The 24,879-nt window shown below is 47.0% G+C and overlaps 2 protein-coding genes and 1 long non-coding RNA gene across 18 annotated transcripts in view; 1 reads left to right on the top strand and 2 right to left on the bottom strand.

Annotated features, from left to right (window-relative positions):
* The window catches only part of ABCE1 (ATP binding cassette subfamily E member 1), a 30,447-nt gene extending 30,180 nt beyond the window's left edge, over positions 1-267 (bottom strand). Inside the window, exon 1 of one of the 2 annotated variants that reach the window (XM_084625658.1) lies at positions 120-267. The gene's annotated coding sequence lies outside the window, so the exon portion shown is untranslated. The remainder of the gene's footprint in view (positions 1-119) is intronic. The other variant, XM_084625659.1, reaches the window with a different exon arrangement.
* An 89-nt stretch (positions 268-356) lies between these two features.
* The window catches only part of ANAPC10 (anaphase promoting complex subunit 10), a 211,338-nt gene continuing 186,815 nt past the window's right edge, over positions 357-24,879 (top strand). For 2 of the 12 annotated variants that reach the window (XM_084625668.1, XM_084625669.1), the window contains exons 1-4: positions 511-729; positions 7,225-7,345; positions 19,545-19,635; positions 20,839-20,959. In XM_084625668.1, the coding sequence (XP_084481794.1) occupies positions 7,231-7,345; positions 19,545-19,635; positions 20,839-20,959 (327 nt within the window). In that variant the 5' untranslated portion in view covers positions 511-729; positions 7,225-7,230. Of the gene's footprint in view, positions 477-506; positions 730-7,224; positions 7,346-19,544; positions 19,636-20,838; positions 20,960-24,879 lie in introns of those variants that run through there. The other 10 variants (XM_084625666.1, XM_084625670.1, XM_084625662.1 and 7 more) reach the window with 8 other exon arrangements.
* Positions 10,269-14,303, bottom strand: LOC311520235. 4 transcript variants are annotated; one of them, XR_014711528.1, is made up of 4 exons: positions 13,839-14,302; positions 12,265-12,439; positions 12,070-12,136; positions 10,269-11,297 (listed from the first exon to the last, which is right to left on the bottom strand). It is a non-coding gene; the product is annotated as an uncharacterized lncRNA (long non-coding RNA). The 4 variants fall into 4 exon arrangements; XR_014711527.1 differs by having other exon boundaries at positions 12,070-12,439; positions 13,839-14,303; XR_014711529.1 differs by lacking the exon at positions 12,070-12,136.

Here is a 24,879-nt window from a genome sequence, read left to right as displayed (position 1 = left end):
CGCCTCTCGCCGGTACCAGCTGGTGGAACGACTCGCTGGTGCCGCCCGGCCCTGACCAAGGCACGGGTCTCCCAGGGGCTCGTGTCGCTCTCCCCAGCCCCGCTATTGACTCCACTTACCGGAGGACGGGAAGGAAACCACCCAGTTGGGGCGAGTAGGTGGGTAGGGGACTAGCCTGGTCCCGTTACCCACAGGCAGACGCACAACGTGCTCCTGCTGCCACCCGGCCAAAATGGCCGCCACCCCCCGAGAGGAGCTGGAGCCACTAACCATAGAGACGTAAGGAGAGAGGGGAAAAGACGCTCACCATAGAGAGCAGGGGGACGCTAAAAGAACGCGACGCCTCAGGGCAAAGGCGTGGCTAAGAGAGTTTCGGAGACGCTTCTGGACGCGTCTGTTGCGTGACGTCATGGCTGAGTGACGCTCTGGGGGCTGGAGCGGAGAGCGAGCTGCGGAGTGGGTGGGGCGGCTGTAACGTAAGTGCTCCCCCTCCTCCCGTGAGGAGGTTCTGGGTGGACTGTTTCCCCTATTCCCCCTCCCTCCCCGTAGCAAGGGGCGGGCCCCGCGCCGGGGCCTATGTGCCGTGGCCGGCGCGGCCCAGCAGGAAGCGGGGGCAGCTGGTGCCCGGAGGCCCGAGAGTCTCTGCGCTCTGGCGCGTTTGGCAGGTGAATTCATCGCTCGTGGTTTCTCAGGGGCCCCAGCCTGCGCCTCTTCCTGGCTACTGCACAGGTACGGGCAGTGCCAGCTTCCCCGCACGGGGCCGCCGGCCTGAGACCCCGCTGCCCGGAGTGAGAGCGAAGCCCCTTCTCCATGGCTCGTTCAGGCCTTCCTCGGGACTGCCAGGGTAGTTTTTTTTGCTAGGTGCACCCCTCGGCGTGTCAGACTCTGCTCTGAGGAGACCCTTGTATTTCATAAACCACTGACATGGGGTCGGGGTCAGAAGTCTATATCTACGTATCAGTCCTCTCTCTTAAGCCAAAAGTATGTGACTCTGGTTACACCCCCTGAACAAACTGCCCCTCCCCGCCCCCTTTGCAGGGTTGAGTTTGGATAGAGTTAGTTGGCTGCGTTGACTAGACTTACAGAGTTTATTTTGTCTATTGGTAGTATTTTTACACTTCCCAAAATGTGACTTAGTTTTTCTCTTAGTAACTTTGCCAGATTGCGTTTAGGGGAGAAACATGGTCGGGCTTTCAGGATTCCACAAACCTGATACGACTTGAAGGTTGGCTAAACTATTTAATTTCAAATCCCATTATCATGAATGTGATGGAGGGCTTGGGGATCTGCCCATAATTATATTTCTGGTAAAATAAATAATAACTTGGTGGAGTTGTAAAAGAAGCCTGACCAAAACTAGGTATGACTAGCAAGAGCTGTGAGAGACCACTCTGATCTGTGCTAGCCTTTAGAAAGACTGTTGTTAATTACAGTATTGTTAATGGGATTTTTGCTAGGTCTCTGCTGCCCCACAGTTGAAACTACAGTGAACAGCAGTATGCAACAAAGTGTAACTTCCCTATGTGGAATACTGCCAGCATGAACTAAAAGGCTCCTAGTTCATATTAACGTAGCCCTCTTTGAAGAGGACTGTACTAGGAACCTTTCAGTTTGCTTCCACACAGGGGAGTTACAGTGCGGCACTTTGGTATGCACTGCTATACGCATCAAGGTAGTCCAAACTGCAGGGCGATGTAGGTGACCTCTTTGTTTTCAGTGGTCTGTCTCTTAGGCCTAATATAAGTTTGCAGTTCTTGTACTGATTTTAACAGTTTTGGTCAGGAGTGTATGTATTTAATTTTAACCAAAATAATTTTTGGTACAACCCCTAAAGTGCAAGCAATTATACCAATATAGCTTATTCCTTTACATTTAGGGTAGGATTGGCCAATCTGAGCCTGAGAAGGAGCCAGAATTTACCAATGTACATTGCCAAAGAGCCACAGTAATACGTCAGCAGCCCCCTGTCAGCTCCCCCACCCTGCTCCCAGGGCCTCCCACCCGGCAGCAGCCCCACTGATCAGCACCTCCCCATCCCTCTCCACACCTCCCAATCAGCTGTTTTGTGGCATGCAGGAAGCTCCAGAGGAACAAGGGTACGGCAGGCTCGGGGAGGATGTGGGAAGGGTGGAGTGGGGGCAGGGCCTGTGTCAGAGCCAGGGGTTGAGCAGTGAGCACGCCATGGCACATTGTAAAGTTGGTGCCTGTAGCTCCAGCCCCAGAGTCAGTGCCTATACAAGGAGCTGCATATTAGCTTCCAGAGAGCCGCATGTGGCTCCGTAGCTGCAGGTTGGCCGCCCCTGGTTTAGGGGAATAAACCATAGTGGTATAAGCACTGCATAATGATATAACTGTGTTAACAGTAGATGGTTGAACCACTTTAACTATATAGGTTTCAAACTGATATAGTTAAAGTAGTATAAAAGCAGTGTGTAGACAAACTCTTGGAGAAACCAGTGAGTTCAAAACTGTGGGTTGGGATGGGGTTGTAACAAGAAACAAATATTTGGGAAAACAGTTAGTATTCCTTATCTGATTAGGGCTTGACAATGAGTATCAAGGGAGATGCATCTGTCTCTAGACAGCAGTATGGTCTGATGGGCAGACTAGAGTGGTCAAACTATTCTCTTTCCTTTTTTCCCCTTTGTCTTCTGTAGCTAAGCTGAGAATGCTTTATCTAGTTTTCTTATGAAAAATGTAAGTCTAGATATGTTAAGCAAGCCATTAATTTTATTTTAATTCCATGTTCTTTGTTAATAAATCTCATATTTGTTAAGATTACAGCTGTTTGGGTGACTTCACAGAAACATCCCAAAGAGAAGAGAACTCCTTTACCCTTCAGCCTTCTCCTTAGAGGTTACGAGTTTCTGGAAAATACATATCCTTCTTAGTCTTGGCCAAGGGTATACCGAGGTCTCTTTCCTCTGGTGAATTGTGTTGCCATCAGGCTGCTGTGGAATAGCACAAAGGGAGGAACTGAAAGGTGGAGGGGGTGTTCATAAGAAACAAATCTTTTTATGTAGAGTTTAATGTCATTTAGAAGCGAAATTGTTAAATTTCAAGGTTATAATGCTATCACGAGAAACTTACAGATGGTCTGGTGGTATTAGGGGTTCACTTAGATGGAGAAGATGCATCCTTAGAAACTTCAGCTGTAAGCATTCCCCTCCTCCCTGTTGCTAAGGTCTGAGCCATGCAGGGAGAGGAGAGGAAGAGACTTCCAGCCAGATTAATTGTAATTTTTTTCCATAACCCAGGGAGGAAAAAAGTGGAAATTACTCTTACCTTACTATTTCCTCTCACCCCAAAAGAATTATGATGGTTTCATAAAACATTTGATCTGAAAACATCACTTGGTAAGCATATTTATTATTCAGAAATAGATGCACATTGGCCACAATGAATAACTTGCAGTTCTTTAAATAAAATACAAGAACCCATTAATCAAGTTTTCACTTTGCAGGCCTACAACTCTTTTGTTATCTGCCTTTACACACTAATGTGCTCTTATCACTTGATTACTTTCCAGGCACTTATCCTATTAGGAAGCGCCAAACAAACCAATCAGAATGTGATTAAAAATGTGCTATATAGATGCTGAACTGGTTGGACACACTGCAGCTCATAAAAAGTGACAACATTCTGAATTCAGCCATTCTGTTGTCAATGATTTTCCTGTATATTTTTCTCACCATTTTAGTGCAGTGAACTGTGGCAATCTCTTTTGCAGTCATAGATTTGGAGTGGACATCTTTGGGTCTTCAACAATTCTTTGTGCTAGAAGGGAAGTAATTCAGGTTTATATTGCAATGGCCACATTTTAGCCTCGTCTTCATTTTCTGACCCCAACCTTTGTCTTTAGGGTCAATTTGGGGCTTAGTTTTGGGAAAAGTTCCATAGCTTCTCTGAATGACTATTATTTTTTATTTTATACTCTTGTGGATCAGTTCTTTATTAATTAGATCAAACCAGATCTTTACTGAGAGTACAATGGCAATATTATTGCATTATCATTTGATACCCCGCTTCGAAATCTTTTTAATTTCTTTTGTAAATTTGATGTCTCTTCAGAACCCCTTGTGTAAAATATGTTTGATCAAAATCTTCCTCATAGTCACTGCAAATTTCATACTTATTGGTTGAAAATGTAGAGAGAGTCTTTTTTGAGAATTCTACCAAGTGTCATTGGGAGGCTTGGGCATCAATTGTTTTTCAGACAACCGATCTTCAGTATCCTTGTGGTTGCAGAAAGATCGAAAGTTCTTCACAATATGCTTTAGATCTGTATTGGGTGTTAATTTTTTCTCACTTAGGGTGCTGAACACCCATGCCTCAGAAGTTTAGGATAATTGCACCTGAGTAGTTCACCCATACCTCTTGTCTGAGTAAATGGTAAAGCTTTCTTGGTCCTATCTTTCTGCATATTCTTGCATGGTATTTTAAGCAACTTGGAATTTATATTCTGCAGTCTTCTCTTCATAAAGATTTCAAGATATATAGGGTTAGGAGCTGGAAAGGGCTGTAGCAGATCTGGAGGGCTAAGGAGATGGGGAGGCAGGAGGGAAAGCAGAAATTGTGTATGACTTTTCATGCTCCAGTCCTGCCAAGACTTATGCATCAAAGTCAATGGGACTACTCACAATGTGTGAAGTATGCCTTTGCTAGATCAGAGCCACAGTATTTGATCAGGCTCCATGTTGAAACATAAAATTCTTATGAAAATATAGCCAAATAATTGCTTTTTTTAGTTTTAAATGTTACCTTGTTTTGACATTTTCTGTAGTCTGAGTCTTGTGAGAAATTTCAGAGTTGTGGCTTTGAGATTGTTGATGTTTGAAAATACACTACAAACTCTGAGAATATTTCAGGAAGAAGTGATTTTAAAATACTTTACAATTCTGCCAGGAAGTCTCTAGAATGAGTGAGTGTCTAGAATATGTTTATCCATCTCCTTGAAATAGTCCCCATTTGCAAAGTGACTTGTTCTACTTGTTTAAAGGGTTTATAGCCCACTTTTAAACAGGAAACATGACCACTGGAAGGAAAAACAAAGGTATCTGTACAAGAGGAGATTTGCCTGTGGAAACTATGGGGTTTCCTTTTACTTCAAGAAGGGAAATTATTAAAAAAATTAAGAGTGTGAGGTTTTGTTAGAGACTATGTTTAAAGCTAACATGATAATAGCTCTTGTAAATTGGAGTAAACTGATATAATTTTCTTTGGTGGAGTGAAGATGTATTATGTCCCAAACTGTTACATTAGTTGTGACTAGGTGGGAGAGAGTGGCAAGGTTGGTCTCTGTATAAATGTGAGAATCTCCAAAGTGTATTTAAAATCTCATCTACTGTGGGAAAAAAACACACCCCGGAGCTACATAATTTTCATCGACAGAGCTGTGGTCAGCGCTATGTTCTCCCGCTGACATAGCTACCGCTGCTCGGGAAGATGGTTTTATTATGTTGACGGGAGAACTCTTTCCCATCAGTATAGAGCGGATACATGAATGATCTTACAGTGGTGCAGCTGGATCAGGGCAAAATCTCTTTAGTAGATTTTTGGTGTCATTCCTGATGCATCATATAATTTCTGTAGAGAATAAGGTATGGATTCTGTTGACATTGGTCCAGTTCAGTATACACCCTACCTCATTCTCTGTAGTGTACTGCAAGATACAGGATCCTGTTGGGGTGAAAAAACAGTGTGCTTATCACGCATGCAAAACAAGGCAGGAGAATTGAGGTTGTACAGGCAACCTTGATGATGTAATGTCCTGACTTTTGATTATTTTACTTTACAAAGTTAGTTAATGTAGTATTTTTAAATATGGAATTTCTTGTTTGTTTTTTAAAAAAACAAACCAGATAAATGAAGAAACAAAAATTCAACCTTTTCATCTGTTTGCTAGAGAGAACAACTCCTCTCAATGCAGGGTGAGTGGGTGGGTTGCACAGTGTTCAGGGCACTAGCTTAAGACTTGAGAGACCTGGCTTCTTCTGTTCCATCCTCTGCAACAGACTTGCTGTGTAATCTTGGGCAAGTCACTTCCTGTCTCTGTGACTCAGTTCTTCTCTATCTGTAAATTGGGGTTAATAGCAACTGGGAAGTTGAGGATAAATAGATTAAAGATTGTGAGTTGTTCAGATACTACAGTGATGGGGGCCAATAAGTACCTGTTCAGTATGCGTCGATAACAAGGCAGCTGCAAATGTGCCATTCCATGCACAGCCTTGCATATATCAGTGGATAAGTGTACTTAGATTTTCAGGAAGCCTTTGACAGGATCCCTCACCAAATGCTCTTACATGAAGTAAGCTGCCACGGGATAAGAGGGAAGGTGCTCTCATGGATTGATAACTGGTTGAAAGATAGGAAACAAAGGGTAGGTATTAATAGTCAGTTTTCAGAATGGAGAGAGGTAAATAGTGGTGTCCCCCAGGGGTCTGTTTTGGGACCTGTCCTATTCAACATGTTCATAAATGATCTGGAAAAAGGGGTAAATAGTGAGGTGGCAAAATTTGCAGATTATACAAAATTACTAAATATAGTTAAAACCCAGGCAGACTGCGAAGAGCTACAAAAGTATTTCTCAGAACTGGGTGGCTGGGCAACAAAATGGCAGATGAAGTTTAGTGTTGATAAATGCAAAGTAATGCACATTGGAAAGCACAATCCCAACTATACATATAAAATCATTTAAATTAGCTGTTACCCCTCAAGAAAGAGATCTTCGAATCATTGTGGATAGTTCTCTGGAAAACATGCACTCAATGTACAGCAGCAGTCGAAAAAGTGAACAGAATGCTGGGAATAATTCAGAAAGGGATATTTTCTGTCCTATTATATATCATGTTGCCTCTATATAAATCCATGGTACACCCACATCTTGAATATTGTGTGTAGATGTGGTCGCCCCATCTCAAAAAAAACGTATTGGAATTGGAAAAGGTTCAGAAAAGGGCAACAAAAATTATTAGGGATATGGAATGGCTTCCGTATGAGGAGAGCTTAATAAGACTGGGACTTTTCAGCTTGGAAGAGAGACAGCCAAGAGGAGAGATGCTCCATGAAGGTTGTTAAAGAAGTAAAACCTTATTCTTATGTGTATTTCTAGGAATTGACAGTGTAAAACTGGTAGCTGAGCTGCTCAAAATCTATTTTTCTCATTAAGATGAGCACGAGAGAGAACCTTACAATCTTACGCTCCATCTTTACTTCTTTTATTAGTGGGAAATGACTACACCTAACAAGACACCACCGGGTGCTGATCCCAAGCAGTTGGAGAGGACTGGTACTGTTCGGGAAATAGGCTCTCAAGCTGTTTGGTCCCTTTCATCCTGTAAGCCAGGTAAATTGTAAAACACAACAAAACAAACTAATAATTGTGAAATTCAGGGAGGGTATTTTTGCTCTGAGAAAAATAAAACCTTTTTGACCTTGCTAAGTAAAATTGTATGGTGATGAAATTACACATATATAAGCTAGTGTTAGTTTATAAACTAGAGAAATCAGCAAATGATCACTGTTATTTCCTCTGTTTCTTATCTTCAAGTGAAGAAGAATGTATTATAGTCCATTAGAAATAACTTGGGTCTAGTCTAACATAGACATAGTTTGCTAGTATAGCTATACCCAAAAAAGTGGGTTTTAGCCCACAAAAGCTTATGCCAAAATAAATTTGTTAGTTTCTAAGGTGCCACAAGTACTCCTCGTTGTTTTTAGTATAGAGACAGTTATTCTGGAAGAAAAGTGCTTTCCCAAGTATAGCTTATACCTCTTCAGAGAATGAAATAAACTCTACTGTCAAAAATAATATTTTGCCAATGTTGTTGTGTTGACATTGGGGTTTTTGCCAACATAGCTATGTAATCTAAAAAAACCCAAAACTATCCCCCAACCGATATAGCGGCAACACTTAAGGGTAGGCCTGCCATTATGGTGTGGTACTCTAAATGCTATGAGCAAGATAAAACAATCTTAAATGGAGATACAGTGGTTTTGAACATGTCTCTCAAGCAAGAGTAGCTCTTTGACCATATTGTGTGTGTTGGACATATTCAAGTGCCTCCTAGATAAATATCTGTCAGAAAATAATTAAATCAGTTTGCAACAGGTGTGGGAACAGGGATCATTATAGGCTGATACTGTGCGCAGGTTGAGTACATTCCTGATCTGATGTCCACATATATACTTCTGTTTTGGGTTGCACAACATACTTTGGATCTGGATTATTAATATTCGCTATTTATTGCAGATGGAGCTACGAACACTAACTGTGAACAGCAGCTAATGTGGGGAAGTAGCAAAGGGGATGAAGTTAATAGGTTGAATGGCAGTAAAAGAGGGAAAGAGTAGCAAAGGATTGGCAATGGTAAGGGACAAATCATGATTGGTATAAAACAAAAATCATAAGATTTAGACTTCCTTCATTCGATATAATGTTAGTGAATAAAAGTATTACCAGTGAAACGTGTACTTGAGGGGTCTCCCAGTTGTGTACTTTGGTGATTCAGTAGACAGCTTTTCCAAAAGAGTGAAGTTACGTAATTATATAAAATATTTTTTTTAAATAAAGAATTAAAGTTGTTTGTCTGGCATTTTATTATATTGATAAAGTATTTTATCATGACTTAAAGTAATGATAAAGTAAAGATCAGCCTTTTGATTACAAAATAGAGGAATGACCTGAAAAATCAGGTATAGTAACATGGCAAACTATTCTGTTTTATGTTACAATTACATAAAGGAACCATTGTAAAACTATCTGTATTATACATGTATAGAACTCAATCCTATAAGCATTCATGCATGTAGTCTTCACTCATTTACGTGGGTACTCCCTTTGACTTTATTGGTACTATTCCACTGAGTAAGGGTTTGTAGGATCAGACCCATGATAAACAACAACATGTAAGTAATTTTGGCCCACTATCTCAAATACCTACTATTTATAAAACAACAAAATACAGGGGCCAGGAGGAGAGTGTCGTATCTGTTCTTATCAGTTTAATCTCTTTTGATGAACACTTGCAACACCTGCTCTGAAGATGGATTCTCCTGCTGCCATTTTTGAAAAAATTGATGCTACTTTGAAGATGTATTCCACTGCTGCTACTTTGGAAGAAAATCCTCTCTCTGCTCCTGAGACATCCCCAGCTACACTGTGTACCACTACTGCTGCTGCTCCACCAAAGGTCTCTCGGACAATGACTATGAAGAAGATCCTAGGTGCCTCCAGGACATTGCAGACCAGCAGCACGAAGGTGAAGAACAGTGGTTCTTTGAAGGACCCCCTTCAAGATGCTGTTCCGGTAAGATCCTGCATCCTGAGGCCAGCCTGTTGGGACATCGCAACCAGAAGGAACATCCCCCCACTCCTCAGAAGCACCAGCTGCCGTGGGACAGCCCCCCCCACTTCCCGGCAGCTGCCGACAGAGAGCCCCCCGCTCTCCAGCAGCACCAGTTGCCAATGGAGAGCCCCCTGGCTCTACAGCTGAGATGACCACCTCCCACCCCCACAGCTGCCAGGTCCCTGACGCTGGTGGTGCTCTCGCTGCTCTACACACCATCAAGAGAGGAATCTCCATAGACGGAACCAGCACATCTCCAGAGGGTCATGAGCGCCTCGCTGGATGCATGCCCAGCCTCAGAAACCACCCAGAGGGACTCCAGGACCTTACCGGATGCCCGCCCAGCTGGACCTCTCAACCCCACCCACCCACACCAGGAAGAACCAGCCAGTGATACTGCTGATGCTCCTGGAACCCCCCTGCTGCAAGGTAATGAGGTCACCATCTATCTGCAGTGCCCCCTCGCTGCGGACGTGCTCATCTGCCCCATCTACTCTCCCCTGAAGCTTCCACCTCCTCAGTGGCATCACCAGGTGTTGCGGTTCAGTGATGAGACAGAACACAGCTTTATGCAAGCAAACAGGCTGGTCAGCGGAGATGGGCTGTTCTGCCCCCCCTGCCTTCCACCTTCTCCTTTTATTATATTTCTCCCCCTAAGCATTACACACTGCTACACAAAGGAATGTATGACGTTGATTCATATGCTTAGTTACCATCCTCTATCTACTACAATCCTGGTTCTCAGGCCTTGAGCCCAGGCTAAAGAAACCTCCCACAGTTGCTGTCCAAACAATCAAGTTCTCAGGGTTCATATCTAGCCCTTGTCCTTGGATAGAGCAATGTGTGCATTGCTCCTAGGAGACAGTCAGGGTGTGCCCCGCCTGCTTCCAGGTGGAAATAGCTAGACATTAACCCTTCATCTCCCCTTTTTTGTTTATTGATAATTGGCCATCTCATGGTAGCCGCCAATTTGTTTTATCATGCTATTTAACTCCCAGACAGACAAGGACATAACCTGGGGAGCTTTCCAGGGCAAAAATTTTACAAAATCTTAACAAGGAAGGAATACATTGTACACAGCAACAACAAGAAATAAGCCCAATAATTACAAACACAAAACAACCAAAAGCTTAACATCTGCAATATAATCATCTAAAAGGGATACACTTCTTTTACTACAATTGTAACCAGCAAAAGGCAATATAAGTATCATTCTACTAAGACAGCAAAGGGTGCCATCACTTAAATTTGCAGGAATATAATTAAAGGTGCATGAACCACAAGTAAAAACCCATCCTGATGGTAGGATGATATGGCCATAATTATATGAAACATTAACAGCATGGGAACAATTTAAAAGGGATTAAGAAATTTTTTGACAGCCCAATGGCACCTTTGTACTAGTGCAGTTAACTACACGCGCACAGGTGACATTGTGAGCCCCGGCCGGGTACGGTGTGTGAAGGAATATAGCCGTGCGAGGCAAAGTATAGTTGGCCGGGCCCCAATTAGCCATGCTAAAATACTGGGAGAAAAGATTAGCATAAGCAAAGAGCAGTATCTTATTCTCCTTCGGGCTTGTAACGGGGGAGGCGCTTCCGAGCCAACCCCTACAGAAAATAGCAGGCACAAAAGGCACACAATCATCACAGAATTAGCAGTGATTTGGGCGAGAATCGCCACAAACAAAGTCTTAGGAGTTTCTGGCTGCTGATCTGCTGCCAGTTTTCGTTGAGCCGTGGCGACCAATGCTTTTACTGCTCCCCCTGTCACGGGCTGGCTTGGGACGTTACGCCTCCTCCGTTTCCGTCCCGCCGTTGTCGACTTGGGGGGCAACGCGGTCTCCTCCAAGGTCAGCTGAAACTCTGGTATGGGATTCGACAGCCCCTGGTGCCATGCCATGTTGTTTAAGTGCTGGTCGCACGCACCGGGCTGGAACCCACAACGGTCCTGCAGGGAGAGACACAGCAGCATATCCCCGACCCCAAGTGATTAGAGGTGCTGGGCCCAGCCACTGTGGATCGGGCAGCTGACGGTAAAAGACACGCGGTCTTTCCAGTACCTCAGATTTGTGAAAATGCCGATCCGCAGGGGTCTGCTGATCTGCATTCAGTGTTAAATTATTCAAAGTAAACAAGAGAATATACATCTGTTGTTGAATGTCTCCTAAGGTTCGGAGATGCAGCTCCCCTTGTTTTAATTGTTTATCTAGCAAGGTTTTGAGTGTGCGATTGGCACGTTCAACAATGGCTTGGCCCGTGGAATTATAAGGGATTCCGTGTTTAAGACGGATGTCCCAGCGGGCACAAAAGGTGGAGAGGGCTGCAGAGCAGTAGGCTGGGGCATTATCTGTTTTAATTTGGCAAGGGCGACCCATAACAGAAAAGCAGGCCAGCAAATGGTGAATAACTTTGTTAGTGGCTTCCCCACGTTGTGGGGTTGCCCAAAGGAAACCTGAATAAGTATCAACGGAAACATGTAAAAATGAATAGGGGTGGAATTGTGGTACATGAGTAACATCCATTTGCCACAGCTGATTTGCTGCGGTACCTCGGGGGTTAACAGCATAAGAAAAAGTAGGAGCAGCAGCAGCACAGTGGGGGCAGGAACGAACAATAGAACGTGCATGATCAGCAGGAATGTGGAACTGCCGGGCCAAAACAGAGGCAGACTGATGAAAAAAGGCATGGCTTTCAATGGGGTCAGAAAAAAGGGAATTCACCTGACCACGCAACGCGCGATCGGCGCGTGCATTGCCCTCAGTGAGTGGCCCAGGCAGAGGGGTATGACTGCAAATATGAGCAACAAAGTAAGGGAAATGACGAGTGGCAAGAAGATGCTGTAAAGACAAAAACAGGTGAAGGAGGTCTGCATCAACCTGAGGGGTAATGAGGGCAAGGGGTAAATAAGCAATTACCTAATAAACATAATGGGTATCCACAATTAAATTAAAGGGACAATCAGCAAAAAGTTGAAAGGCCAAAATAACAGCAGCCAATTCTGAACGCTGTGAGACGGCGAGTGAGACAACGTAGATCCAAAGCCTCCTCCGCCCCGAGTTCGATCCTCGGCAGCTGGCACCTGATAGGGGACTAAAATCAATTGTGCAATTGACCGTCCACGCAGGAGTGACTGTGGAAGATGAGTCCACACCTGAACCTTAATAATGCCAGTGTAATCAGCATCAATGACCCCTGGAATGACAAAAAAGCCCTGTTTCCCAGCATGTGAGCGAGGGAGAACAAGACCTACAAAGCCGGCAGGGAGAGGTCCCATCACCTGTGTAGGTATGGCACAGACCTCCCCTGGCAGCTGAAAGTCAGTGTCCTCCTGCAATCTGTTGGTAAAATCCAAAAAGGACTCTAAGGCACCCTGACGGATACTGACAAAGCTTTTGGTAGGCTTGTCTGAATCCGGGACCTTCTTGAAGGCATGCTGGGCACAGGTGGAAATAATGGGGAAGACGGCCTGAGGGAGTTGAGACTGCATCCCAATAGTAGCAAACTGGCCCTCCCCTGCCAAATGCTCATAAATGATACCTTGCTCTCTATATACCTGGGCTTGGCGTTCTGCCATCTGCCGATACTCACTAAGCCAAATAACATACTGACTGGGTGACAACATCATGCGCAGCAGCGTTTTCCAATCCTCAGGGATTAGGGAGTACCCAGCACCCATCCCTTCAATGAGACCACGCACAAAGGTGCTAGTCAGGCCAAATTCACGAATTGCTTTCTTTACCTCTCTAACCACCGAGTATGGCAGAGTGGTCCAGGTGCCCACGGGGTTGCCCTGGTCATCATTCTGCCAGGTCACCGGGCAAACGGAGACCAGATCAGCCAGCTCCTCTGCTGTAAGATCTGATCGAGCTTTCGCTGCGTGAACCATTTGTTGCACCAGCGAAAGCTTCTGAGCAGATGCAGATGACTCTCCGGGGGGCCCCATGGGGGGAGGGTGATCACACACCGGCTCCGGTGGGGAAGGCCAGGGAGGCGGTGGTAATAGAGGCACTGGGGGCGAAGCAGGGGGAGGGATGGCTGCAGGAGCGGACGGGGGTGGCAGGATCGGCAGCTCCTCTGTTGGTGCTGAAGAGGGCCTTTCCAAGGCGACACGCTGTGTCGCATCGCCAGGAGGGGGGATGACTGCAGGGGCGGACGGGGGCGGCGAGAGCACCAGCCTCGCGAGGGAGGGTCTGTCCGAGGCGACACGCTGTACCACGTCGCGGCAGAGGTGCCAGGCATGTAAAGCCTGCACGGGTGCCGAGGCTCTTTGTGCAATGTCTGGCCCAATCGCTCCCAGTCCGCTAACTTAAGGCTTCCAGCTTCAGGATACCACGGGCACTTGGCACGCACCTCCTGTAGCAGGAGAGTGAGTTCTCGAGCCGGGCAGTCATGCTGAGCCTTACGCAGCAAATACTGCAGCTCATTACGGTGTTGCACTTGCAAAGCAGAGAGGGAGCTTCCCATACTTACCACAATGAAAAATACTCACCGGGATCCACGAAGTGGATGAGTGACGCGTCTGAAACCCTTGCCGGGCGAGGTGAGTGCTGAGGGCCCCACGTTTGGGCGCCAGTTGTTGCGGTTCAGTGATGAGACAGAACACAGCTTTATGCAAGCAAACAGGCTGGTCAGCGGAGATGGGCTGTTCTGCCCCCCCTGCCTTCCACCTTCTCCTTTTATTATATTTCTCCCCCTAAGCATTACACACTGCTACACAAAGGAATGTATGACGTTGATTCATATGCTTAGTTACCATCCTCTATCTACTACAATCCTGGTTCTCAGGCCTTGAGCCCAGGCTAAAGAAACCTCCCACAGTTGCTGTCCAAACAATCAAGTTCTCAGGGTTCATATCTAGCCCTTGTCCTTGGATAGAGCAATGTGTGCATTGCTCCTAGGAGACAGTCAGGGTGTGCCCCGCCTGCTTCCAGGTGGAAATAGCTAGACATTAACCCTTCAACCAGGTACCTGAAGAGATGCCACAGCAAGCGGGTCGCTTTCAGCTGTGCCCTCTGCAGCCTGCCCTTCGAGACACAGAAGCAATGTAAGATGCACCAAGTCGCCTGCAGGAAACGCCTCAAGGGAACAACACAGTCTCCTGCCCCGGCTCCCAGCCTTCCTGCTGCGCGCTGGCTCGCTGCTCCTGAGCCTCAGCAAAGAAAACTGACCTTGCAAGCTGCCATCAAGAAGCCTGCCCCCGTTGCCAGGCCAGCGGAATGGGATGCTGTGATCGAGCAGATACCTGCTGCCTTGGGGAACATCACCCAGGTCCTTGCCAGCAGGAGGCCCGTCTCACCCTTCCATGTCACCAAGCAGATCTCTATGCTGAGACGACTCAGTGCTACCTTGCCACCTGTCCAGCACCTCCCCGTCCCCAGAAGGATCAGCACCCTACCGTGCATAGCTGCTCGAGATCCTGTCACCAGAAGAGCCAGCACCTCCATGCCCCAGACCACTCTGTGAGCTCCAACCACCAGAAGAGCCAGCGCCACAACGCCCCAGACTGCCCTGCGAGCTCCAACCGTCAGAGGAGCCAGCGCCACACCCCGGACCGCCCTGCGAGCTCCAGATGTCACTGGAGGAACCAGCCCCGCAGCCACACCAAAGCACCAGCCCTTCATCACCAGACGGCCCAGCACGGCCCCCAAGTCCATTCTGCGGGACACTGTCTACGGGAGATCTCACGCTCTAGCAGCAACCGCCCAGACAGCAGCCACTCATAGACGGACCAGCAGTGACCTAGCAACCCCTGAGCCGGATCGCGTCTCTCCGACCACTAGCAACGCCAGCATCCCGCCAGAGATCCCACCCCAGCACCCAACCGAAGGGAATCCTGACCCACGAGATAGACGGCAGGCTGACCACGCAGCAGGCTCAAAGCCTGCACCAGATGAGGTCGAGAACTCTGAGGGCCAGCAGCCGATGGTGAGGGCTGCCACTCCGTGGCATACTGCCTGGACCGAGGAGCTACAAGCAGCAGCATCCTTTGACGACTTCGACCTCCTCGTAAACAGGCTCACCCAAGAACTGTCTGCGGAAATCACTCCCAGGAGAAGTTTGAACCAGGAGAATGCCCCACCTGCCCACAGAACGCCAGCTCCGAACCACACCACCACCACCAGGGGAGCCAGAAGTAGAGACGCCAGCCACCGCTACGATCCAGCAGCAGTTTCAAGGATCCAAAAGCTGTACCAGGCGAACTGCTCCAAGGCCATGAGGGGAGATCCTAGACGGGCCCTTGCCCTACTGCACGATTCCATCTGAGCGTCTCTACAGCTACTTCAAGGATGTATTCGACTGTATAGCCGCGCAGCGCCCAGAGTGCCTCCACCCCCTGCCCCGTGTCGACGAAGCAGGTGTCCTGGAAACCGACTATACGCCCAAGGAAGTGATGTCCAGACTCTCAAAAACAAAAAACACAGCTCCTGGGAAAGACGGCATCCCCTACAGCCTCCTGAAAAAGAGAGATTCCCAGCTGCCTGGTCCTCACCACGCTCTTCAACCAGTGCAAGCGATTCTGCCGGACTCCCAGCTCCTGGAAGAAGGCCATGACTTTACTGGTGTACAAGAAGGGCGAGCGGGATGACCCCAGCAACTGGAGGCCCATCTCCCTCTGCTCCACAATGTACAAGCTCTATGCCAGCTCACCAGGTCGGTGAGCGGGGGAGCTATCGGCTCCATCCAGAAAGGCTTCATGTCCATAGGGCTGCTGTGAACACAACTTCATCCTCCAAACCACCTTCAACTTGGCCAGAAGGGTGCGGAGGCAGTGCACAGTAGCGTGGCTCGACCTGGCTAACTCCTTTGGGTCCATGCCCCACCACCACATCTTTGCCACACTCCAGGAGTTTGGGATGCCAGAGAACTTCCTTCGTGTGATTCGAGAGGTGTACGAGGGATGCAGCACCACCATTCGGTTGGTCAAAGGGGAGACCGCCGAGATCCCGATCCGGAGCGGAGTTAAGCAGGGCTGTCTCCTCAGCCCCATCTTCTTTAACCTCGCCATGGAGCTGTTGCTGTGAGCGATCTCCAATGGCACAGATGGCTTCAACCTGCATGGTGAGAGGGTGAGTGTTCTGGCTTATGCAGATGACCTGGTCCTGACTGTGGATGACCCAGAGAGCCTCCAACGTATGCTAGATGCCAATAGTCAAGCTGCCGACTGGATGGGGCTCCGCTTCAATGCAAAGAAGTGCGGAACACTCCACATCGATGGCAGCAAAAGGGACTTGGTGCAGTCGACGGAGTTCCAGGTCCAGGACGAGCTGACGGGTTTCTATGTCCGGCAGACACCCAAGGACACCATCCAGGAGATCTTGCAGGACGCCGCCAAGATCGACGCCTCCCTGCTAGCACTGTGGCAGAAGATAAAACACACTGAACACCTTCCTGATGCCCCACATCTCGTTCATCCTAAGGGGATCCGCCGTGGTGAAGGTACCCCTCAACAAGGCAGACAAGATCGTCCGGCCACTGGTGAAGAAGTGGCTGTTCCTTCCCCAGAGAGCCAGCAACAAGCTGGTCTACATTGCCCACAGGCATGGTGGTGCCAACGTCCCCCGCATGGGCGACCTGTGTGACATTGCAGTGATCACCCATGCCTTCCGCCTGCTGACGTGTCCTGATGCCATGGTAAGGAACATCGCGGGAAACACCCTCCATGACGCGACAAAGAAGCGGATAGGCAGAGTCCCTTCCAACCAAGACATCGCCACCTTCCTGAGCAGTTCCCTGGATGGCGAATTCGGACGGCACAGGCGCGACATTGCTTCACTATGGTCCCGCGCTTGCAATGCCACGTGTTGCCTGGGGAAGTGCATTGGCTGCCACTGCGAGTGGTGCGAGGAGTGCCAGGAGCTGGGAGTCGCAGATCAGGTCCGACGACAATACCATCGTTACCCCGAGCGCCAGGGTCATGCTGGAGAGGACCCTGAAGGCAGCCATCCACTCACTGTATATGGAAACCCTGAAGCGTAAACCAGACCAGGATAAAGCCTTTGAACTGACCAACAAGTGGGACACCAGCAACCACTTCCTCGCCGGAGGTGGCTTCACCCATTTCACCAACTGGTGGTTCATCTGCAGTGCCCGGCTCAACTGCATCCCACTCAATGGAGCCGTCTACCACGGGAACAGAGACAAGCATCGCAGGAAGTGCGGCTACTCCAACGAGACCCTGTCCCACGTCCTGTGCAGCAGCAAGCCCCACTCCAGAGCCTGGCAGCTGCGACACAATGCCATCTAGAACCGCCTGGTGAAAGCCATCACACCACACCTGGGGAAGGTCGCCGTGAACTGCGCCATCCGTGGTACTGATAGCCAGTTGTGACCTGACGTGGTATCACCATCGAGGTCTAGAAAAAGATCATCCTCATCGATGTCACGGTCTCCTTTGAGAACAGGACTCTGGCCTTCCGTGAAGCCCGAGCTCGTAAGCTGGAAAAATACACCCCCCTAGGCGACACCCTGAGAGCAAAGGGCTATGAGGTGCAGATGGATGCCCTGATGGTTGGAGCCCTGAGCACCTGGGACCCCTGCAATGAGCGTGTGCTGCGGACCTGTGGGATCGGTCGACGCTACGCACGGCTCATGCGGTGCCTCATAATCTCGGACACCATCCAATGGTCTGGGGACATTTACATTGAACACATCACCGGCCACCGACAGTACCAGGAGGTGTGAGCTGGAATGACATTGTGCATCAACTATGAGAAAAAGGACTGAGAGACTTTTACCATTGGACCATATGAACTGGAACCATAAAATCACTGAACGTTAAATCTCGCCAAATTAGAGTAAATCCATCCTCATCATCGTATCCACTCATTATACTCCACACCTGAACATAGCCATTATATGAACAACATACCCCCCATGTCTCGATGTCTGTACTTTGACCCGTTAACCTTTTACCCCCAATCAGGGATATTGCAGATTATGTATTTCTTACGCCATCCAATCCTAAACCGAACTTCGCACCCCTTGATAATCTGTACCGTATTCCCTGATAACCAGAAACTTCTACGCTTAAACTCTGTATCATTTTTTAATTTAAACATCTTAATAAAATTAAATCTGAAGGAGGGAGGTTTAAAGTGGCCAAGGATAACTGTAATAATCATACTTGTTCTTCTATAGCACCTTCCTGTCTTACTCTAAACCCAAATACAGCCACAGGAACTGTAGTGGATATCCCCAGTGAGGTTATTCCTTAGTCAGACCCTTTTACTTTTCAAGGTGGAGCCTTGGAATAGAGAACACGAATAACAAGTTTTAAGTGTCCTGGTTAAAACATATCATGTGTTGTGTGTTTCATACTAGCATACTTTGAGTGCAGTCTGGCCACACACCTTCTACCATCCAAGCAGCACAGGTATCCAGTATAACTGCACTATTAAAATGTTATTGCTTTTACAGAGTGTTTCAGGCTTTTTCATATAAGTTCTTTAAAGAAGGCCCTAAATAGAAGGATCCTTTAAAATATTTTAGCTGATTATAATGTTAAAATTAGCTCCCCCTCCCCTCAAAATTTAAAGTACTACCGAATATAAGAGCCTGTCTGCAAAATACTTGTAGAGCACAGCTGGGAACATAACAGAAATTTACAAGGAGAGTTCTAACAACAAAAGTGGGCCAAGTGCTTTACATTAATCTCTGTTGCAGATCTTACTCGGTTTATCAGAATGCTGGCATCTTTCTTTGGAAATGTGAGTGGAAGTGACAACACCATTTTTTTTTTTTTAAACTCTCACTGAGTTTTTAGTGAAGCTTGTGGCTAAGAGTTCCAAGTTCTGTTTTGCAAACAGAACTTTACAATATTGGTTATATTCTTTGCCAGACCTCCTCTTTTATTATGTTCTGTAAAAGGTTTAGCACAGTTCTGGATGCTGGACAAAGTAGAACAGTAATCTGCAGATTTGGGACTTAATTCAGGAATATGCTGAATTCTTTCAATTCCCATTGGTTTCAATAGGAGTTGAGGATGCTCAGCACAATTTGGGATTGGATTTATAAGAATAAACTCTCTGCATGCATTTTGCTTAATAAAGATATCTGAAAACTTGAATGGCTAGAAGTACTTCTCACAGGTGTGAACTTGCATTTCTAGGGTCATGGTCCTGCTGAAATGATTTTTGTAATACCAGCAGCAACGGAACACGATACAGGAGACTGTAAACCTTTTTCTTTCCATTAGGCTTTGGCGTGGACCAGTTACGAGATGATAATCTAGAAACTTACTGGCAATCTGATGGGTCACAACCTCATTTGGTGAACATCCAGTTTAGGTACTAAATATTTGTGTGATTTGTTGCATATGATAAAGCTAATAAATTGTGATTATAACTTTCATGAAAATGCATTCAAAATTCTGATTGACAAGGAATGCAGAATTGAGCTCTTTCATAGGGTGTGTCTACACTACCCGTCGAATCGGCAGGCAGCGATTGATCCAGTGGGGATCGATTTATCATGTCTAGTTTAGATGCGATAAATCAACCCCGAGCGCTCTCCCGTGGACTCCGGTACTCCAGCTCCACGAGAGGCACAGGTGGAGTCGACGGGGGAGCGACAGCAGTTGGCTCACCATGGTAAAGACACTTAGATTAATTTACCATGGTATGTCGACTTCAGCTACGTTATTCACGTAGCTGAAGTTGTGTAACTTAGATTGACACCCCCTCACCCTCCCACCCGCCCAGTGTAGACCAGAGCTTAGTAACATGGTTAGGAGCCAGTTAGATTACTTCATTTGCAAAATCTGTTTTATAAATGCTCTTAGTTTTATTGTAGCAAATGACCAATTAAGCAATTGCAAAGCGAGTGCTGTGCTGGGTAATCTCTACAGTATCACAGCCTCTAAGATATGGTGATATGTCTGCACTAGTTTTCTGCTTGCTTTTGGCTGCAGTTCAAGATATGGGTGATATTTAGAACCCCGATTTAACTGCAGGTTAAAGCTGGGACACGTATCTGCTACAATGGAATACAGCATGAAAGAACTTGCTACAAGACTCTCTTGCACTCCATTAATGTCGTTGAATTCTCCCAAGACAGGTCAGGGCTTCAGCAATTGAGTCCTGTTCTCTGTTGATTCCCTCACAGAACTGCTTTCCTTAGCAGGGCACCATAGCCCAGGCCTGGCGAACTTTAGTGCATGATGAAAGATATATTGGCATTGGCTTGTGTTTAATTTTTGTGTTGTGTTGGCTTTTTTTATTTGACGTGTTGACAATGTGGTTGCTAACGTTTCTGTAGGCACGTGTAGTTTTCTATCCATTGTAAGTTGTTTTCTATTTATGTACTTTATAAAAATTATATGTAAATTCCTAGCTGCTACTGCACTAGGGATCCTAAAAATCAGCATAGTCACATTTTGTATCAAGTTTTACAACATTTAAATCTCATTCTAGAAAAAATCTCAAGAAACTCTTCCTTAAATAATTTTTCCTTAGCATGCTTGCTTAGCCTTTGCTGCTGCTTGTTTACAGAAGAAAAACAACGGTGAAGACATTGTGTATTTATGCAGACTACAAATCTGATGAAAGCTACACCCCAAGCAAGATCTCTGTCAGAGTAGGAAATAACTTCCACAACCTTCAGGAAATCCGGGTAAATCAATTATTCTTCATCTGATAATTATGATTCATATTTTTTTTAAGAAGACATTGTCACCATTTCTAGAGCAGTAATAGAATTTGAGAGAAAATGAGAAATGTGAGATGTCAAATGCAAACTTGTATATAATTTTTTCGTGCCCTTATTTATTTTCAGAATTGTGTGTTTCACCAATAACATGCCCATATATCACTGGCTTTGGGGAAAGGAGTTGCAGGTTTGCTCTTAAACCCAGGTCTCCCACATAGTGGGACAATGCATTACCACCAAGTGGGCCATTATTATATGTTGTGTCAGAAACTTTGCTTTGCCTTTGCAGGGAACCTGGGTTTTTATTTTGGTATTTGCTTGTAGTCTTGGAATATGTAAATATTTCCTTAAATTAGATCCCACCAATATCCAATGCCATTATTTACATTCTCCTCATAACAAAGCTCTATAACAGGGGTCTCAAACTCAATTTACCTTGGGATGTGTGCCAGTCCCCAAATCCTCCCAGCGGGCCAATAATGTCACTGAAGATGGTGTTCAGAAAAGAAAATGTTTATATTGTATTTTTTATTTCGAATTTCTTAAAACAATAAAACTGTCATAAACTTTATTCAATTCTTCGCCTGTCAGAGAGTTTTTAGTGTTTGCCAGACATCTGGCAACGCTTCAGTTCTGTCAGTTTGTTGATGTTTGGCCTCCGTGGCTGAGCAGTTGAAACCTTCAGGATTGCAGCGAGGTGTGCATCGGATAGTTGTGTTCGGTATTTTGACTTGTTTGTATTCATTGTGGGGAAAAAAATGATGCTGCCTCCATGGCTGACTTTGCCTGGCAATTAATGATGCTGCCTTCATGGCTGACTCTGCCCGGTGATTAGTGATGATATTTCTGTCCCTCTCCCCCAGCCAATGGGAGCTAAAGGGGGGCGGCGCCTGCAGCAGACATTGCTGGCAGCGTGGCTGTATGCATCTCTCCTCCGCTGGCCACAGTGGGGAGGTTCTCGGGCCGCAGATGGCCTGCGGGCTAGGACTTTGAGACCCCTGCCCTATAACTCTAAGGGTATGTCTACACTGGCAGAGTTACATTGCCGGCAGCTATATTGCCGCTTAGAGTGTACTGAAGGGAAACCACTGTTGTGTGTTCACACTGTCAGTTGCCTGTGCAATACCCTGTTCACGCTTAGATCGGTATTCAGGGCGGTGCATTCTGGGAAGCTATCCCACAGAACATCTCCTCCTCTTCTGCCGCTAAGAGTTGTGGGAAGGCGGATGGGGTTGTGGGGCATTCTGGGTCCTGTCCCAGTGACCTGTGATGCATTTCTTCGCATTCCAGCAATCCCTGTGCTTCCGTCCGCATTTGGTGCCATCTTTCAATGGTTTGTGTACTGTGTACTCTACCTCTTCGGTCTGCAGGAATGGATGCAGCACTGTTGACCAATATGCTACTCGCTCTCACTAACACGTCATGATTGGCAGTGGAGTTATTCATTAAACTACAAAGACACGAGGAGTTTGACATTGATTTCGCCATGCGTAGTAGCTACGACACAAGATTTCTTATGGCATTCATTGAGGTGCTGACCACAGTGGAATGCCGCTTTTGAGCTTGGGAAACAAGCACTGAGGAGTGGTGGGATCACTTTGTGATGCATGTCTGTGGCTGCAGAACTTTCGGATGAGGAAAGCCACATTCATGAGACTGTGTGATGAGCTCGCCCCAGCCCTGCAGCGCAAGGACACGAGAATGAGAGCTGCCCCGTCGTTAGAGAAGCGTGTGGTGATTGCACTGTGGAAGCTGGCTACTCCAGACTGCTACCAATCGGTCGCTAATCAGTTTGGAGTGGAAAAGTTTACCGTTGGACTCGTGTTGACGGAAGCGTGCAGGGCCATCAATCACATCCTGCTCTGAAAGACCATGACTCTGGGCAACGTGCATGACATTGTTGATGGCTTCGCACAAATGAGCTTCCCTAACTGTGGTGGGACGATCGATGTCAGTTATATTCCAATTCTGGCACCAAACCACCTAGCCACCGAGTACATTAATCACAAGGAGTATTTCTCTATGGTTCTCCAGGCACTTGTGGATCACTGTGGGCGTTTCACAGACATTTAATGTAGGGTGGTCCAGGAAGGTGCATGATGCACACATCTTTTGGAACACTGGCCTGTTCAGGAAGCAGGGACTTTCTTCCTGGCTCAGAAGATCACTGTAGGGGAAGTTGAAATGCCCATTGTGATCCTGGGAGACCCTGCCTACCCCTTAATGACATGGCTTATGAAGCCATACATGGGGAACCTTGACAGCAACAAGGAGCAGTTCAACAACAGGCTGAGCAAGTGCAGAATGACTTTTGAGTGTGCTTTTGGCATTTAAAGGCCCGCTGGTGCTGCCTATATGGGAGGCTGGATCTGGCCAAAGACAATATTGCTATGCTTACAGCCGCATGCTGTACGCTCCATAATATTTGTGACAAGAAGGGTGAAAGCTTCACTCAGGGCTGGAGCGCTGAGGCTCAGCGCCTGGAGGCTGAATTTGAACAGGCAGAGACCAGGGCTATTAGAGGGGTGCAGCATGGGGCCATAAGGATCAGGGATGCCTTGAGGCAGCAATTTGAAACTAAAAGCCACTAATGTTTGTTGCTATGCTCAGGAGTGCAGTGCTTGTAATGCTAGGGGGTGATTGTGGTTGGTGCAGACGATGCACTGTGAAGGTTTAAGAAAATTGCCTGTTGCTTTGCAGGGCTCTGTTTGCTTTAAATTAATGAAATATTGTTTTCAAACCCAGGCCCTTATGCGGCTCACCTGTGTGCAGCAATGGTGTTTGTCTTCCCCCACTCGTGACGGCAGAGTGGAGTGGGCAAGTTACCCTTAATGGGGCAAGAAACAAAGCAGCTCTGCCAAAGAACCTGTGGCGGCGGATTACCCAGTATCTACATGAGTTTTGTGGAGATCTCTCTGGCAGATTCCTGTGAAGTGAGGGAGTCCATCAACACCCTGTTCTGCTGCCTACACTAAGCATGTGGTGGTATGTGCATCATCTAGACACAAGCCTGCTTTCTGCAACCCTTCTGCCCCCAACAACTTATTTCAGTGATTCCCAAAATCAAAGCCACTTACCGGGGCCTCCTCTCCTGTTTGCGCTTTGCCAAGTTCTGGCAGCTGTGACTGGTTAGCCTCCTCTGGGGTAGAGAAGAGCTCCTGGCTGCATGCATCTCTGACCTCCAAGTCATCCTCTGTCTCATCCACATCCTCATCCAAGATTTCCTCTTCCTGGCTCGGTCCACTCTTGACTGGCACGTGGGCCACTGAAATATCTACAGAGGCCTTCGCAGTGGAGGTGGGGTCGCCGCCTTGTATCGCATCAAGCTCTTTGTAGAACTGGCAGCTCATGGATGCAGCACCAGAGTGGCAGTTTGTCTCCCGCGGCTTGTGGTAGGCTTTCTGCAGCTCTTTCACTTTGACCCCACCCTGCAGTGTGTCCTGGTCTGTCGTGCATCGTGAAATCTGTCCGTCGGTATCATAATTCCTATGGCTGGAGCGCAGCTGGGACTGGACAACCTCCTCTCCCAAAATGCTGATGAAGTCCAGCAGGTCGGCATTGCTCCAAGCGAAGAATTGCCTGGTGCATGGAGCAGGTATGGTCACCTGACAGATGCGCTGAGACCACTGCACGCATCACCGAGCAAACAGGAAGGGGACTTTCATAATTCCCAAGGAATTTTCAGGGTGGGGCTCACGGTTGGTCATACGGGGGCAGGGCAGTAGAGTTCAAAACGATGACCAGAGAGGTGAGAACGGGCATTGTGGGACACCTCTTGGAGGCCAGTTGCAGCGCTGTAATCGATCAGGGGGTCTACACTGGCACTGCAGCGCTGTAGCCCCAGCACAGAAAGCTGTACGCCTCTTGGCCGGGTGGTGGTTGTT

Source organism: Lepidochelys olivacea, assembly GCF_965140295.1.
Source record: "Lepidochelys olivacea isolate rLepOli2 genome assembly, chromosome: 4".
Lineage (NCBI taxonomy): Eukaryota > Metazoa > Chordata > Testudines > Cheloniidae > Lepidochelys > Lepidochelys olivacea.
Note: the sequence above shows the minus strand (reverse complement) of the source record. Positions and strands in the feature narration are given on the sequence as shown.